Genomic DNA, 17,383 nt, shown 5'->3' with positions numbered 1-17,383 from the left:
AGCGAGTCCAGGACAGCCAAGGCTACACAGAGAAGCCCTGTCTCGAAAAAGAAAAAAAAAAAGGAAAGGAGGAAAAGACAGGAAGGGGGCGGGGTAGAAATGACTCCAAGGTCTTTTCCAGTTCTAGCTTTGGGAAACAGGAAGGCACTTAAGGCAGCAGGAAGGAGGACTAAAAGAGGAAAGGGCGGGACAATGCTGTAGGGCCGGGTCGTCGAGGTGGCAGCCACGACCCCGCCCGCCGCCCGCCCCTGGCCCCGGGCTTTCCGCTATGTGTAGCGGAAACCAGCGGTGCTGGGTTGCAAGCACCTTGAGCCTCCGAGCCTCCCGCGCCCAGTCCAGACCAGGCTCCGCCCTGCAGCGGGCAGTGCGCCTGCGCACGCCGTGTACTCCCCGCAGGCCACGCCCTCTGCCCGCCTGTCTCCTGCGGAGGCACGCCCCCTCCTCTGCGACTAGACCCCCTCAGGGGGCCCAGGCGGGGCCCAAACATTCGCCAGCTCTGCAGCCGCCATCGTGTGCCGCGCGTCCCTAGCTCTGCAAAGGACAGGCCTCGCGCCAGGATCCCGGCAGACTTCAGAGGTGGCTAGAGCCCCGCCGCGGCCCCTGCCCCTATTCTGGGCTTCCGATCTCCCGCGGAGCTTCGCGTCCTCTTCCACACCGTGCTTCGGGACTCTCCTTTAATGGGCCTAACCCCACCCAACTCCTATCCCACAGCGACCGCTTCCCACCTTCTCAGGTCTTGGTTCCCACCCACCAAGCCGCGCGCCCCTTCTCCATCGGACCCCTGGCGCAGCCTTCCGCTGGCCTCGCGGCTTTCCCCAGCCCCTCCTGTGCAGTTGCTCTGGCTATGGACGTCTCCCTTCCTTCCTCTTCTCCCAGCCCATCATGCTTTGCTGATGGCCATCTCACCGTCAGTGCTCTTACCTTTGGGCCCCACAACCCAAAGCCTCAGTTTAGAGATTGCATCCCTCTCCGATATGATCCTGTGCCTTCACACACCCCTTTCCCTAAGTTACCTCTATCTGTCTCAGGATCTTGGGCCTAAAGCCATCGCCTCTCCTGTCTGTCGTTCCGAACCAACCCCACTCCTGGCTACAAGCCCCCTGGAGACCTTTCAGCTCCGAGATTCATTTGGTTCTTGCAGAACAAACTCCACTTTGTTCTCTCCAGTCCTGGTCTCACTCAACCCAAAGCAGGCCCAGCTTTACCCACCCAGCCTAACAGCAGCTGTTGCTGCATTTGCTCTTCCACCCCTGACCTCCCCTCTCACTCTAGCTTGCCTTTTCTCTCTTCCTTGTGTGTCTCAGGTGCCAGGATGGTGGGGGAGCTCCGCTACAGGGAATTCAGGGTGCCCCTGGGCCCTGGCTTGCACGCATATCCAGATGAATTGATCCGCCAGCGGGTAGGCCATAACGGGCACCCTGAGTATCAGATCCGCTGGCTCATCCTCAGGCGTGGAGAAGATGGGGCAGGGGACTGCAAGGCCGAGCATATCCTGCTATGGATGTCTGACGATGAGATCTATGCCAACTGCCACAAGATGCTGGGGGAGGATGGCCAAGTCATCGGACCTTCCCAGGAGCCTGCAGAGGCCGGGTCCCTCGACAAATCCGTGCTGGGGGAGATGGAAACAGACGTGAAGTCCTTGATCGAGAGGGCACTTCGGCAGCTAAAGGAGAGCGTGGGCGCCGTCCCTCCCGCAGCTCTCCTTCACACTGTCCATGTACTGAGTGCCTATGCCAGCATCGAGCCCCTCACTGGCGTCTTCACAGACCCCAGAGTCCTGGACTTGCTCATGCACATGTTGAGTAGTCCTGATTATCAGATCCGCTGGAGTGCAGGCCGGATGATACAAGCTCTGTCCTCCCATGATGCTGGTGAGGGGCAGTCTGGGGAAGCAGGGAGAACAGGAGAGGGGCTGGGTCGGCTCAGGGATTCGCAGGACACTGTTTCAGGAACTTCCGACCTCCTCAGTACGTAATGGTTCTGTTGTCATTCACTTTTAAGTTGGAAGGAAAAAAAGTGGGGGTGGGAATGTTTGGGGTGCGGGAGGGGGCAGGGAGGGGGGAGGAAAAGACTGATAAGCAAGGACTTATTACTCCATTAGCTTTAACTTTTTATGCAAAAGGACTTAGACTGTTGCAGTGTGTGCGTGCGTGCGTGTGTGCGTGTGTGTGTGTGCGTGTGTGTGCGTGTGTGATAGTAAACTTTGGCTCTTGAAGCAAATCAACAAAATATGTCGTTCCTGATGAGTGCTGGCAAAGGATTGTTGTTAAGTAGAAAGCTAGGAGCGATGCCTGAAAGAGAGAGCTGAGGAAGCTGTTTCTGACTGGAGGTGTGGGTTCCAGGGACCCGGACCCAGATCCTCCTGTCACTGAGCCAACAAGAGGCCATTGAAAAACACCTGGATTTTGACAGCCGCTGTGCTCTGCTAGCGCTCTTTGCACAGGCTACTCTCGCGGAACACCCCATGTCTTTTGAGGGTGTTCAGCTGCCACAGGTATCTTGTGAGGGTGTGGGGTAGTGGGAGCTGTGGACTTGTCACACAGGATGCTGTGGAAAGAGGGACAAAAGATGAGCCAAGATGGTTGAGGATCAAAGGTGTATCCCACAGGTCCCAGGACGTCTGCTCTTCTCCCTGGTGAAACGCTACCTGCATGTCACCTTCCTCCTGGACCAGCTGAACGGCAGTACCCGGAAGCCAGGAGGCCAGAAGAAGTTTGTTCCTGAGGAGTTGAAAGCCGGCAGGGGCCGGCTGGAACTGGAATTCAGCATGGCCATGGGCACTCTGATCTCTGAGCTGGTGCAGGCCATGCGTTGGGACTGGGACTCAAGCACCCCGGGAAAGTTGGCACGGTCTTCTTCCATTTTCCAGCCTCAGCCAGCAGCTGCCAGCTCAGAGTCCTCCCGCCCCCACGACCAGCAGCATATCAGGCGGTCAAGGCGATTTCGCCCCCGCACTGAGTTTGCGAGTGTCAATATCTATGCCTTGTATGTGCGAGACATGCTCCAGCCTGGGATGCGGGTGCGAATGCTGGATAATTATGAAGAGATCGCTGCTGGGGACGAGGGCGTGTTCCGACAGAGCAATAATGGCGTCCCCCCTGTGCAGGTGAGGGTTGCACAGTGGTGGGGCACTGCGAAAGATTTATTCTGGGTAGGGCTACGTACCTGTTTGGTTTTCGGTTTTTTTCGAGACAGGGTTTCTCTGTGTAGCCTTGGTTGTCCTGGACTGACTTTGTAGACCAGGCTGGCCTTGAACTCACAAAGATCTGCCTGCCTCTGCCTCCTGAGTGCTGGGATTATAGGTGTGCACCAGCATTCCCGGCTCATACCTGGGCCTTCTGTACAAAGTGTGTGTGTGTGTGTGTGTGTGTGTGTGTGTGTGTGTGTGTGTGTGTGTGTACACACATCCATTAATATCAAAAGGGCAAAGGTGTCAACAGTTGAAAAGGCTGCTGGAGGTTGGTCTGATGTATTTTGATGCTTATTACTGCTGGCTGTTTCTGTGCCCCACCTGTACCTTGCCTAAGTGCCTAACCTATTTAACCAATAAAAGGTCATCAGACCTGGGCAGGGCAAATGGAATAGGCATGGCTAAGGTTCCAGGGCTTGAGGCGAGAATCTTGGGAGGAGAGAGACCAGAGGAGAGGAGAGGAAGGAGGAGGCTACTCCATGGGTTAGGTGGAGGAGAAGCACATGGCTGGCATGGATGGAGACTTGGCCCAGATGATGATAATTAGCAAGTATTTGGGATTATGGGTGGAAGGTAGCTTGATAGAAATTATTAGTAGCAGATGGCATGGTACTGGGACAGGTATTCCATACCTGACCCACTATGGGAAGTAATTTAGGGGATTTTTATCTGCCCTGCCCCAGGTTAACTAAGGCTATTTTAAAGTATAACAGGTGTCTGTGTCTTGCTTGATTGCTAGCAGGTTAGAAAATACTGCGGTAATAATAATTATAGGCCTAATAATAAGTGTTATTCGGCCATACTGATAATTAACCGCCACAAAGGCTACTTGGAGGCCTTCAGGTATGTGTGAATAGGAGGCTCAGACCCAAGAAGAAATTGATAGGTCAGAATTGGGAAGCATAGTCTTGGTATCAAAGAGAGAGAGGAACCGGGCACTGTAGCACATGCTTGTAGTCCCAGTTCTTGAGAGGGTGAGATTGGCAGGAAGACCAGGAGTTCAAGGCCAGCCTTGCGCCATAGCAATGTTGAAGCCAGTCTGGGCTACATGAGACCGCCCCTCACCCCATCTGAAAGAAAATATAAACACAATTAGAATAAAAGAAGAGCTGAGGTAGAGTCCATTGCAAAAGAGGAAGGCGAGGCTGTCTATGTGCATATTCTGTGTACCAGGGTTTGGCTTTCGGAGGTGACCACATTATGGACTTTGAGCCTCCACCACTGGGCCTCAGCCGGTCTATAGCAGGTCTTCTGCCCTTACTGCCCCCCCCAGGTGTTGTGGGAGTCAACAGGCCGCACCTACTGGGTCCACTGGCACATGCTTGAGATCTTGGGCTTTGAGGAAGACATTGAGCAAGCGTTTCAAGCTGCTGAGAACCAGGGGTTAATGCTCAGTGGAGCCATTGGTGTAGGTAAGCGCTGGGAAGGGTCAGCTCTGGGAGGAGCAGCCGAGGTATACCTGGGAGTGACATAGCTGTTTCCACACCCCATATCCCCAGGCCCGCCCTCCCAGCGCTGGAAACCCATTACTGAACTCTTGGCCCAGCCTTACGTGGTTCCTGAGGAGGAAGACACCGAGGAGAGTGAGCACATGACCCAGGCCGAGTGGTGGGAGCTCCTGTTTTTCATCAAGAAGTTGAACGCAGCAGACCGCCAACAGGTTGTGCAGCTCCTTCAGCAGAACCTGGATGGAGAGGTGGGCACCTCTCAGAGGGGTCCCCCACCCAGCTGGAATGCTTGGGAGGGGAAGTGGAGGTCAGACAGCGAGGGGGGGCGGGGGGGGCGGGAGGAGTCTGGAATGTTGGTGTGTGTGTGTGTGAGAGAGAGAGAGAGAGAGAGAGAGATTCCTGGTCCTGCAGAGCACCCTAGCATCTGCGCACTCAGCTGCCCTCGGGCTGCCTTTTCTTCCATTAGCACATTCTGCATGAAGACATCCTGCATGAACTGACCGTACCCATTGAGCTGGCCCAGGACCTGCTGCTGGCTCTGCCTCGGCAACTTGATGACAGTGCTATGAGGGACCTGCTCAACTGCTATGTGTACAGGAAGTATGGGCCCGAAGCGCTGGCGAGGCAGCTAGGCTACCCATATCTGCTCCATGCCCAGCGAGCTGTGTTCCTGTTCAAAGCCGAAGCCCCACCTCAGGGATCTGAAGGTATGGTGACTAGTGCAGGAGGTGAGGGCCTGGCAGATAGCGGGCAAGATGCCTGCCTTTGGGAAAGTGTCCTCAAAGGGCTGGCTCCACTAACTGTTGTGCCATCTTGTCTGAAAGAGATATCTTAACCCAGAATCCCAGAAACTATGAGAGGTAGGTGTGTGTGTGTGTGTGTGTGTATAGAGACCAGAGGACAATTATAGATACAATTCTTCAGCTACCAATTATTTTTCTTGTTTATTTAAATTAATTTTATTTTATTCAAGTGTGGTGGCTCATGCAGATCTCTGAGTTTGACGCCAGCTTGTCTACAAAGTGAATTCCAGGATAGCAAGGGCTACACAGAAACCCTATCTCAAAAACTACCAAGCCAAAATAAATAAATAAATAAATTTATGTATGTGGGTGTTTTGCCTGTGTGTGTGCATGCAGTGTCCACAGAAGCCAGAAGAGAGCATTGGACTTCCTAGGTGTTGAAGTTACAAGTTACAGGTGAGAGAGAGCTGCTAAGTGGGTGCTGGGAATTGAACCTGGAGAGGAGCCAGTGTTCTTAACCACAGACCCATCTGTCCAGCACCACTCCTCTCCACCCACCCACCCACCTTGTTTTTTTTTAAACAAGGCAAGGTCTCTTGCTGTCCTTGCCAACTAGGCTATTGTCTCTACCTATTCAGTCCTGGGATTGCAAGCATGAACCACCATGCCCAGCTTTTGTTCCTGTAAGATTTTATTTCTGATTATATGTGCGGGTGCGGGTTTGTGCGTGTGTGTGCAGGTATCGTAGGAGGCCGAGCGAGGGTGTCAGATACTTGGATCTGGAGTTACAGGTGGCCGTGAGCTGCTTGCCACAGGTACTGCCCACTCTTGACCACACCCTTGTTCCTGTAGCAAAAGAGTGCCCATCTCCGAGTGCCAGCCCTGCTCTGCAGCACCTGGTAGAGGGATTGGGCCCATCTGGGAAGCTCCTCGTAGACCTGGAGCAAGCCCTCAGCTCCGAGGCTCCCAAGGAAAGTGAGGTCAAACCATGCTTGCTGCAGTTGCAGCGGCGGCCGCAGCCCTTCCTCACACTGATGCAAAGCCTGAGCACTCCAGCCACCAACAAGGCCCTGCACCTGACAGTGCTGAGGTGAGCGGGTGGTGCTGGAGGTAGGCTTGGCCACAGGGAGGCCTCAGGCCAACTTGATAACTCTCTGCCTTCCTGCTCCTGGCTGTCCCCCCCTCTAGGATCCTGATGCAGCTGGTGAACTTCCCGGATGCGCTACTCTTGCCCTGGCACGAGGCCATGGATGCCTGCATGACCTGCCTTCGGTCCCCCAAAACTGACCGGGAGGTAACCCTGCCCCACTCTGGGGGAGATGCTGGAAAGGGAAGGACACCAGTAAGGCAGGCTCCCCTGGGCAAGGCTTGAAGGGCCCCCCAATAAGAGCTTTTGTGTTCTTGCTTTTAAAATGAAATTTTATTTTTTTAAATAGGTAATACATTCACAAAGCTCTCAAATCAAAATGACACAAGGTACTCATTGGGAACCCTGCTTCCTACTTGATTTCTATTGTCTCGGTGTCCCCTGCCACACTCCTCACTGGTAACCCACCTGCATTCATTATGCATCCATCTGCAAATAGCAGCAAGAGCTCCAGCAGAACTCTTCTTAGCCAGGCCTTTAAGAGGAAGGGGAAGGGGCTGGAGAGATGGCTCAGGCCTGTCTCATGGCTCTTGCAGAGGACCCAGGTTCAGCGTTTACAAGGCAGTACACGACCATCTGTAACTGCAGTTCCTGGGGGGTCAGACACTTCCTTCCAGCCTCCTCAGGCACCACATGCACTTGGTATAATACAAACATGCAGGCAAAACTCATACACATAAAATAAATAAATTTTTAAAAATGTTAGGAGAGGAAGGGGAGTGAGGAAACAGAATTTTCTAGAGGGGTTCTGGGTACAGAAGTCCTCAGAAGGGTCAAAGGTCATGGTGTTAGAGAGTACTCCAAGCTGATACCTTCAGTTTCCAAGCGAGAATCACTGAGGGTCCACAAGCAAATTCAGGTCTTCTCGAGCCCTCTGAAGTGTCTGGGCTTAGACACTTGGGCCTAGACATCTCAAAGTCAATCCCGCAGCTCTTGGGAGCTATACCTGAATCAAAGAGCCCAGGGTTCTCTGTACTTGTTCCCCACAAACTCAGGGGCCAAGAACCCCAGAGGGTCAAGAAGGCTCTTCTCACGTGTTTGTACTTGGTTCTCTTAACTCCACCTGGCTTTCACGTCTCTCCTGTCCTGTCACTTTCTTCCACACACTGTCTTGCTTAGCTCCCAGCACCGAGTGGGCATGCATCCCTGCAGCTATCCTTTTCTTCACTGGCCCCTTTCTTCACTGGCCCCGGACATCCCCTCCCAGGTGCTCCAGGAGCTAATCATTTTCCTACACCGCCTGACCTCCACAAGCCGGGACTATGCGGTGATACTGAACCAGCTGGGGGCCCGAGAAGCCATCTCCAAGGCCCTTGAAAAGCACCTAGGGCAACTGGAGTTGGCTCAGGAGCTGCGGGATATGGTGGCCAAATGTGAGAAGCATGCCCACCTGTACCGGAAACTCATCACCAACATCCTGGGCGGCTGCATCCAGGTCAGGAGGGAGGGCAGGGTGAAGTTGGGGTTCTGGGCTGCGTAAGGACATGCATGGATCCCGAGCAGTGGCAGGGGAGAGGGGGTGCATTCCTGAGATCTGGACTAACAAGCTGGCTTGTGTGACGTTCGCTCCCTTACTGTATCACCTTTCCTCTCTCTGTTTGTATGGGCCGTATGTCCCTTCGTGCACCCACCTTGCTCTGATGTTATGACTGCAGATGGTGCTGGGTCAGATTGAAGACCACAGACGGACCCACCGGCCCATTCAAATCCCTTTCTTTGATGTGTTCCTCAGATACCTGTGCCAGGGTTAGTGTCTATCCCTAAACTATTTTAATTTTAGCATCACCCATTTCCCCCCCACCCCCCACCTACCTGGCTGTGCCCTTCACCCCGTCCCTCTTGTCCCCAGGCTCCAGTGAGGAAGTGAAGAAGGACAAGTACTGGGAGAAGGTGGAGGTGTCCTCCAACCCACACGGGGCCAGCAAGCTCACGGACCGCAACCCCAAGACCTACTGGGAGTCCAGTGGCGATGCTGGCTCCCACGCCATCACCTTGCACATGCGCCAGGGAGTCATCATCAGGTAGTGAGCTCCCACAGTCACATATGGCCCTGCATCTGTCCTGCCGGAGTCCCCTGGGCTCAGGAGTGTGGCCATGACAGGTTCTAGTTCCCTTCGGTTCTTCTTCCCGACTCCCAGGCAGCTAACTCTACTGGTGGCTAGAGAGGACTCAAGCTACATGCCAGCCTTGGTGGTGGTATCCGGGGGCGACAGCATCAACTCCGTTAATACAGAGCTCAATGCGGTAGGGACCCCCATGCCATCAGCCCACCCTTTTGTAGGCTCTCTCTTCCTGCCAATCTCCTGAGTAGTGCCTGTCACGAGCCCCACACTAACTAGTCTGTTGTCCTCCGGCCTATGTGATGGCACTAGGCAGTGGCACTAAAGGCATCAGGAGGTCCGTGGGTCCCTGGGGCGGAGAAGGGAGGATCTGTAAGAAGATTGGAGCTGACGTGGCTCTGGTTAGCAGCTGCTCTGCCCCTCACCAGGTGAACGTGATGCCATACTCCAGCCGAGTGATCCTGCTGGAGAACCTGAGCCGCTTCTGGCCCATCATCCAGATCTGCATAAAGCGCTGCCAGCAGGTGGGGTGTGGGGAATGGCCCCTGGCACAGGTCTCTGAGCCCCAACATGAGGGTAAAGCTCAGAGGTCTCTCTCTAAACTGCCGGACCCCAGCCCCACGGCTGAGCCTGGTCCCTTTGTTGATCTCGCTGGAGCCTGGGTCGGGGGTAGTTTAAGGGGGGGAAGCTTGAAGTGTAACCAATCCCAGCCTATGCCAAAGGGCCTGCGGGGCCTGCAAAGAAACAGGTCTCACGTGTAACAGGGCGGCATTGACACACGCATCCGGGGACTGGAAGTCCTGGGCCCCAAGCCTACCTTCTGGCCAGTGTTCCGAGAGCAGCTGTGCCGGCACACACGCCTCTTCTACATGGTTCGGGCACAAGCTTGGAGCCAGGACATTGCAGAGGATCGCCGGAGCCTCCTGCACCTGAGTTCTAGGTATGTGCCAGCTTGCATGTGCGTCTGTGTGGAAGGTCAGGTTCGGTAAATGAGTTGTGGGTGGGGTACTTAGGAGGCCAGGAGAGCAGTCTGTTATTGGGTTTGGGGAAGGTCAAAGCGTTCTGAGGTGTGAGGATGATGGGAAGAAAAGAGGATAGATTTCTCTGAGTGCTGGGAGGAGAGTACCCTGTTGGTATATTGCCGTGGGTGCTGGGCTGGGTGCTAAGATGCATGCTGAGTGACGAATGCCTTGAGGCCTGAACCTCCTCCTCCTCCATCTCAGACTAAATGGGGCTCTGCGCCAGGAACAGAATTTTGCTGATCGCTTCCTCCCTGATGACGAGGCCGCCCAAGCACTGGGCAAGACCTGCTGGGAGGCGCTGGTCAGCCCCCTGGTGCAGAACATCACCTCTGCGGGTAACTGCCCACACCCGGCCCTGCTCTTCAGCTCATCCCTTAACTAGCAACACCTGAGTTCTGCTTCTTTAGTACTTGTGTTTGTCACCTTTATTCGGTCCCTCTCCTTCCAGGCAAGACCACTCCTCCCCTGTGTCACTCTATCTGGTTGTTCTTTCTCTGTCCCTTGTTTGGCTCAGCCTCTCTGGTCCACCGCGCCTCTCCAGGAGACAAGACATCCTTTGGTTTGTTTTTCTGAACCTGCAGATGAAGACAGCACCAGCTCCCTGGGCTGGCTGCTCAATCAGTACCTGGAGTGCAGGGATGCTGCCCATAACCCCCAGAGCCGCGCCGCAGCTTTCTCCTCACGGCTTCGCCGCCTCACCCACCTGCTGGTCCATGTGGAGCCCACCGAGGCAGCACCTCCAGTCGTGGCCATCCCCCAACCCAGTGAGCACTGGGGATTCCAGAAAGGGCTCTCTCTGCCAACTCCCGCCCCCCACCCCCTTGCCTACATGCTTGGTCTGTCCACCTTCCGTTACATACTCCCCGGCCAGAAACAGCACTCTGAGGCACAGCATGTTGGGAAAGGCTGGCAGGACTTGTCCTCGGGGAGTCGGAGGGCTGTCCATCCTTGCCTCTGCCACTTTTCTCTCTCCACAGAGGGCAGAAATAGAAGCCATGACTGGAGCTCCTTGGCCACCCGGGGCCTCCCAAGCAGTATCATGAGAAACCTGACACGCTGCTGGAGGTCTGTGGTAGAGGAGCAGGTGAGCAGGGGTGGGGGTGGAGGTGGGCGCTGTGACAGCACCACAGGGCTGCCTCGTCATGCCCTTGCCGCTTCCTTTCAGGTGAACAACTTTCTGACGTCATCCTGGAAGGATGATGACTTCGTGCCACTCTACTGCGAGCGCTTTTATACCCTGCAGAAGTCAAGCTCTGAGCTGTTTGGGCCACGAGCTGCCTTCTTGAAAGCGATGCAGAGTGGCTGTGCCGATGCCTTGCTGAGGCTCCCTTTCCTCAGAGTTGCCCATGTAAGCTGCAGCACATCTCTCACCTGCTCCTCTCCATACAAACTCTCTTCTGCCTCTCCAGAGCGGACCACCTCAGTCTCTCTTCTGTGATGAGCGGGCCCTTTGTATATGACCATATGTTGAAAACTAGGGGGAAAAATCATTACATATACCATGTTAGGGGAGGGGGAGAGCAGGAGAGAGAGAGAGAGAAACCATGCTCTTAGCCTTGAACTCGGAGGTCCACCTGCCTATGCTTCCCAAGTGCTGGAATTAAAAGTGTGAGCTACCATGCCCAGCTTTTTCAAAGGCAGGGTCTTACATGTCCCAGGCTGATCTTAAACTCACTATGTAGGCCAAGAATGCCTTTGGCCTTCTGATTGACCCACCTCTATTTCCTGAGAGCTGGAATTTCAGCTAAGCACCTGTTTATGTGGTGGTAGGGATTGCTCTCAGGGCCTTGTGCTTGCTAGGCTAGTACTCTACTGACTGCAAGTTGCCCTCCCCACCCCCTCTTTAGTTCCTAATCCTTCTGCATCCATCGCTCAAGTGCTAGGATAATAGATGTACACCACCATGGCTAGTTGATTTTCCCCGTTTTTAAAAAGTTATTTGATTTGTAGACACAGTGTGGGAGGAAACTGACTTCTACGTTGCTAACCTGCACTGCTAATGCAGGTGTCTATCAGGCCACAGAGGCTGGAGCTCTGAGGGACTGCGGTTGCTTTCTAGTCCTGGCTCCGCCCCCAGTGTCTCCTAAAGAGGGTGGTGGTCATCCATTCCAGCTTTCTCAGCCCTTCTCACTGCTCTAGTCACTGGCTCATCCACCCACTCACTTGGGCTTTTCCTATGCTTTCCACTCAGGTGTGTGAGCAGTTTGCTCGACACATTGACCATCGGATCCAAGGCAGTAGGATGGGTGGAGCCCGGGGAATGGAGATGCTGGCACAGCTGCAGCGATGCCTGGAGTCTGTCCTGATTTTCTCCAACCTGGAGATAGCCAGCACCTTTGAGCATTACTACCAGTGAGTTTACATCTGCTGGGAAGGCAGGCCAGGTGTTTCAGGACAGGGCCTGAGTCGGATGCACAAGCAGGCCAGAGTGAGAAGCTGCGCCATGCTGGTACCCACCCTGAGACCTGGCCCCGCTGTTCGCTGCAGGCACTACATGGCTAACCGTCTCCTGAGCGTAGGCTCCAGCTGGCTGGAGGGGGCTGTGCTGGAGCAGATTGGCCTCTGCTTCCCCAGCCGCCTCCCCCAGCAGATGCTGCACAGCCTGAGCATCTCGGAGGAGCTGCAACGTCAGTTCCATGTATGCCAGCTCCAGCAGCTCGATCAGGAGCTCCTGAAGCTGGAAGACACAGAAAAGAAGATACAGGTGGGTTCCAGAGAGAAGGGATGAGCCGGGAGCAGGGAGGAGGCAGCCCGCAGCATCTGTGAACTTTGTTTCCTTTCAGGTGGCCCATGAAGACAGTGGCAAGGAGAACAAGAGCAAGAAGGAAGATGCTGCTGGAGAGGCAGCAGCTGTGGCCATGGCAGGAGATGAGGAGGAGGGGGAGGAGGAAGAGGAGGAGGAGGAGCAGCGCTATTATGAAGGGACGATGCCAGAAGTGTGTATGCTTGTCGTGTCTCCACGTTGCTGGCCTGTTGCCTCCATCTGCCACATGCTCAACCCTGCGATATGCCTGCCCTCGTACCTGAGGGGGACTTTAAACCACTACTCCAACTTCTACAATAAGAGTGAGCATCTGGGAAGAGGCCTTGGGCTTGGGGACACGGTGGGCTACTGAAGAGGAACCGGAGTTGGGGTAGGCACTGAAGTTGGAAGCCTGGATGGCTACAAACATGGCATCCCAGCATGCCCTTGTGCAGGGGGTACAGATACAGCAGATAAGGTTCCCTTAGGGGACAGGGTGGCTCTGAGGAGAAGTGGAGGACCTTTAGTTGGAAGTGGGGTTGCTGCTGGAGTCCAGACCCCAGGAATCTCTGTGGGAATTGGGGGATAGAGGCAGATGTCTTCTAAGAGAGGCCACAGCCGGGCGGTGGTGGCGCACGCCTTTAATCCCAGCAGTTGGGAGGCAGAGACAGGTGGATCTCTGTGAGTTCGAGGCCAGCCTAGTCTATAAAGCGAGTCTATGACAGCCAGAGATACACAGAAAAACCCTGTCTCAAACAAAAACAAAGAATTTGAGTCAAGCCGGGCACGGTGGCACACGCCTTTAATCCCAGCACTCAGGAGGAAGAGGCAATGCATCGTTATGAGCTCGAGGCCAGCCTGGTCTACAAAGCAAGTCCAGGAAAGCCAAGGCTACACAGAGAAACCCTGTCTCAAAAAACCAAAAATAAAAAAGAGTTTGTGTCCATGGGCTAGAGAGATGCCTCAGTGGTTACGAACCCTATATTTGCTCTTCCAAAGGTCCTGAGTTCAATTCCCACCAACTACATGGTGGCTTACAACCACCTCTACTGAGATCTTTCAAGAGAGACAGAGAGACAGAGATTGAGAAATTGAGTCCAGCCTGGTCTGCATAGTGAATTCTAGGTCTTCCCAAGCTACTTATAGAGACTCTGTCTAAACAAAACAAAACAAAACAAAACAAAACAAACAGAATAAGAGCCGGTGTGTGACCCCTTCACGAATGGTCACATTTAGTCAAAGTATTCACTGGACCTCAGACTCCACACTGGGCAACAGCAGCAGGTGAGGAGAGGAGCCCCCCTCCGGAGTCCCCAAGCAGGAAGGCAAGCCTTTTGTCTCTAACTCAAAGGCATGACTGCAGCCTGCTTGGCACACGGTGTCTCCATGATGCCCAGGGCTTCTTAGGGAAGCTGAGGTCAGGAGCCACCATGCCCACAAGTCCTGCCCGGGGCTGCACGCTGGCGAAGTGTGACTGACAGTGCCCGTTCTCTCCCATCCCCTCTCCTGGCACTTCTCCAGGTCGGAGCCACCTCACCTTAGAGAAAGGTCCACAGAGACGACTGCAGTGGACGTGGCAGGGCCGGGCGGAAGTGCAGTTTGGCGACCAGCTTCTGCATGTGTCCACAGTCCAGATGTGGCTGCTGCTGTACTTCAATGATCTAAAGGTGGCCCGTCCCTCTGCCTATCCCTTCGTATTCACTTTGTGTCCCCCCACCCACCCCCGCATTCCCTAGCCTCCATCCTCCCCAGTGGGGAGGACCTGAATGCCTCACACCTCTTCTAAGGTGGTGTCTGTTGAGAGCCTGCAGGCACTCTCAGAGCTCCCTCCAGATGTGCTCAAGCAGGCAATTGGGCCTCTCACCTCATCACGAGGCCCCTTGGACCTTCAGGAGCAGAAAAATATACCAGGAGGTATGTATTTGGGGCCAGAGAGGACGGCTCTGAGGCAGGGGCTGGCTTCTCAGCACCCTCCCAGGCCACGTGACTGACCAATGTTTATTTCAGGAGTGCTGAAGATTCGGGATGACAGTGAGGAACCCAGGCCAAGGAGAGGCAATGTGTGGCTCATCCCACCTCAGACGTACCTGAAGGCTGAGGACGAAGAGGGCCGGAACTTGGAGAAGAGAAGGAACCTTCTAAACTGCCTGGTTGTCCGAATCCTCAAGGCTTACGGGGATGAGGGCTTGCACATCAACCAGCTTGTCTGTCTGGTAGGCAACGGTGGGCACAGCCATGGGAGGGCGGGCTTGCACACTGACCAGCCTGTCTGGTAGGCAACGGTGGGCACGGCCATGGGAGGGCGGGCTTGCACACTGACCAGCCTGTCTGTCTGGTAGGCAACGGTGGGCACGGCCATGGGAGGGAGGGCTTGCACACTGACCAGCCTGTCTGTCTGGTAGGCAACGGTGGGCACGGCCGTGGGAGGGAGGGCTTGTACACTGACCAGCCTGTCTGTCTGGTAGGCAACGGTGGGCACGGCCGTGGGAGGGAGGGCTTGTACACTGACCAGCCTGTCTGTCTGGTAGGCAACGGTGGCCCATATCTGAAGCGTCTAAGTCACCGTGTGGCCTCTCAATGTGTGATGGATGAGGGGTCCCTGAGTACGTGACTGGCCTGGGGGGCAGACAGTGGTACACTCCGTGGTTTTGACCTGTCATTCCCTCTCTGATCTTGGCGGCAGGTGCTGGAAGCTTGGCAGAAGGGCCCATGTCCTCCTCGGGGTCTAGTCAGCAGCCTTGGCAGGGGAGCTGCGTGCCGCAGCACTGACGTCCTGTCCTCCATCCTGCACCTCCTGGGCAAGGGCACACTGAGGCGCCATGATGACCGGCCTCAGATGCTATACTACGCCGTCCCTATAACCGTGATGGAGCCCCACACAGAGTCCCTGAACCCTGGCACATCTGGCCCCAATCCCCCCCTCACCTTCCACACCCTGCAGATCCGCTCTCGGGGTGTGCCTTATGCTTCTTGCACTGGCACCCAGACTTTTTCCACTTTCCGGTAGCCCTGGGTATGAGGTCCAGGGTAGGTGAGGCTGGGGCTTTCTACAGAAAATAAAACATGGGGATTTAATGACACAACCTGTGTGTAACTGCTAGAGACAGGTGAACAGGAAACGGGCTTTTCTGGTTGATGGGGACAGTCCTCTGGCATTGAGGCTGTCCCTGACACATCAAGAGTCTTCTCAAGGTTGAGGAAGGATCAGGTGTGTCCAGGCTGGGGGAGTCAACCAAGAGATCTCAGCCCCACCTCAGAGGGTGTGGGTACAACTCTGACAGTCTGCACGCTCAAGCCCACTTGACCACGTTCTTTCTAAGTTGGGCAGGTTATCAAACAGGGCTTCACTTTCCTCGTTTGTAGAACTGGGCAGGAGCAACTAAGGGACTTGACAAGAGGTGAAAGCATTTTAACACAGGGCAGGCCCTAACAACTAGTCCACGTATGTAGTCCACTCCCAGTGCTAACCATGGTCACTGGTGCCTTCCCTATGTAAAGGTAAAAGCACCCAGAAACTTGAACACCTTGACTGACAGCTTAGGACGTGGGTTGAACAGTCCTAGAAGGAACTGTGGCTGCCTCTTTCCTAGTGCAAGCTGTCCACAGTGCTGTCCTCACGCCCTATCCTCCTTCCTCCAGCCAAGTACAGCTGCACAAGCCATCCTGGGGTTCCTGCATCCAGCTAGCCACCAGGCGAGCCTGCTGCTTGGCTGAGGCTGCCCGGGCCCCACCCACAGGGAACCCTGGTAGAACATTCTGGAAAACCCAGTGTGGGGGGTGGGGCATCGTTTTAGCAGGGCCATGGGAGGAAGTGGTCCTGGTCCTTAACGCTTAGCAGTGACAGGGAAAAAGCATCAGAATGGGGGAGGCCACGGAAGCGGCAGGTGGTAAGAAAGGGCACAAAGGCCAAAGAGAAGTAACTGGATGCCACTCAGAATATATCTGGAATAGAGGAAGGACAGGAGGCCAGGAATTGGGAGAGTGAGGGTAGAACGAAGCTACAAGAAAAGGGGCAGGGTGGAGGTCTACACTGTACAGCTGCATTGCCAATCCCATGGTTCCTTTAGGCCAGAACCTTAGTGGGCTCAGGTACACACACAGGCTGCTGTCATTTATCATCTGGGGGGAGCCTTCTTCCTTCACAGCGGACACCATGGCTTTTTATTGGCAGATAGGCAGATGTTTGTGAGTTCAAAGCCACCCCGGTTTACAAACTACACACAGAGAAACCAGTCTTGAAAATCAAACAAAACCAAACCTCATTTTAGGTTTTCAAGTGCTGGGATTACAAGAGTATGTCACACACTTTAGCCAGTGGTAAGGTGACAGAGCTTTGTCTGGGCTCCAGTACTCAAGTCTGCACACACTGCCCTCAGGAGAGGCCATGCCTCACCTCCAGCACTGCCACAGTCCGAGGAGCTTGCAAACCAAGTACCCAGCCCTAGGGCCGTAGCACTACCCGGCTACATGCAGTCTCCATCTAGCGATTGGTATAAAACTCCTGCTAGGAAGCACTCTCCTTCTTGGCTGTGTCTCTGGTTACTCCATGTAGGAAGACACACACCCCTACCTACCTGCTTTGCTCTTAAAATCCTTCCAGGATGTTGACTCCTGAATCGCTGACCCTCCTAATCACACAGCCTGTATCCAGAGCATCAGGACTACAAGGACAGTCCACCCTCCTGACCGGTACCAGACATTAGCCTCTCCCTCTGGATCATCCCTCTGGAGGGCAGACAGGTGGCTTCACTTCTGATGGTAACTCAGGGCAAGAAGTTTGACCCCCGGCCCCCTGATGAGGTCATTCTTTTTGAGACAGGGTTTCTCTGATCCACCTGCCTCTGCCTTCCGACTGCTGGGATTAAAGGTGTACGCCACCACCGATGGCCATTCTTAAGAGCTATAAGTCATTAGGACCCACACCTGGTTGAGGACCTTGACTTGTAAGGTCCTCAGGACCACCCCCACCCACCACACACACACACACACACCAGAGGAACTGGAAAAATGGCTTAATAGGAACACTA

General features: G+C 54.7%; 1 protein-coding gene across 1 annotated transcript; it reads left to right on the top strand.

Annotated features, from left to right (window-relative positions):
- The first annotated feature begins 374 nt into the window (after window positions 1–374).
- Window positions 375–15,423, top strand: Cul7 (cullin 7). The gene is made up of 26 exons (XM_051152871.1): window positions 375–576; window positions 1,305–1,874; window positions 2,346–2,497; window positions 2,612–3,109; window positions 4,467–4,605; window positions 4,693–4,889; window positions 5,108–5,348; window positions 6,237–6,474; window positions 6,573–6,678; window positions 7,739–7,966; window positions 8,187–8,277; window positions 8,381–8,552; window positions 8,670–8,775; window positions 9,020–9,115; window positions 9,356–9,531; window positions 9,815–9,948; window positions 10,195–10,377; window positions 10,591–10,697; window positions 10,779–10,961; window positions 11,805–11,965; window positions 12,101–12,317; window positions 12,397–12,679; window positions 13,878–14,023; window positions 14,144–14,270; window positions 14,364–14,569; window positions 15,040–15,423. Exons 2-26 carry the CDS (start codon window positions 1,313–1,315, stop codon window positions 15,361–15,363), a joined length of 5,073 nt encoding a protein of 1,690 aa, XP_051008828.1. The 5' UTR covers window positions 375–576; window positions 1,305–1,312; the 3' UTR covers window positions 15,364–15,423.
- Window positions 15,424–17,383: the final 1,960 nt, after the last annotated feature.

Source organism: Acomys russatus, chromosome 11 (assembly GCF_903995435.1).
Source record: "Acomys russatus chromosome 11, mAcoRus1.1, whole genome shotgun sequence".
NCBI lineage: Eukaryota > Metazoa > Chordata > Mammalia > Rodentia > Muridae > Acomys > Acomys russatus.
This window is presented reverse-complemented; position numbering and strand designations above follow the sequence as displayed.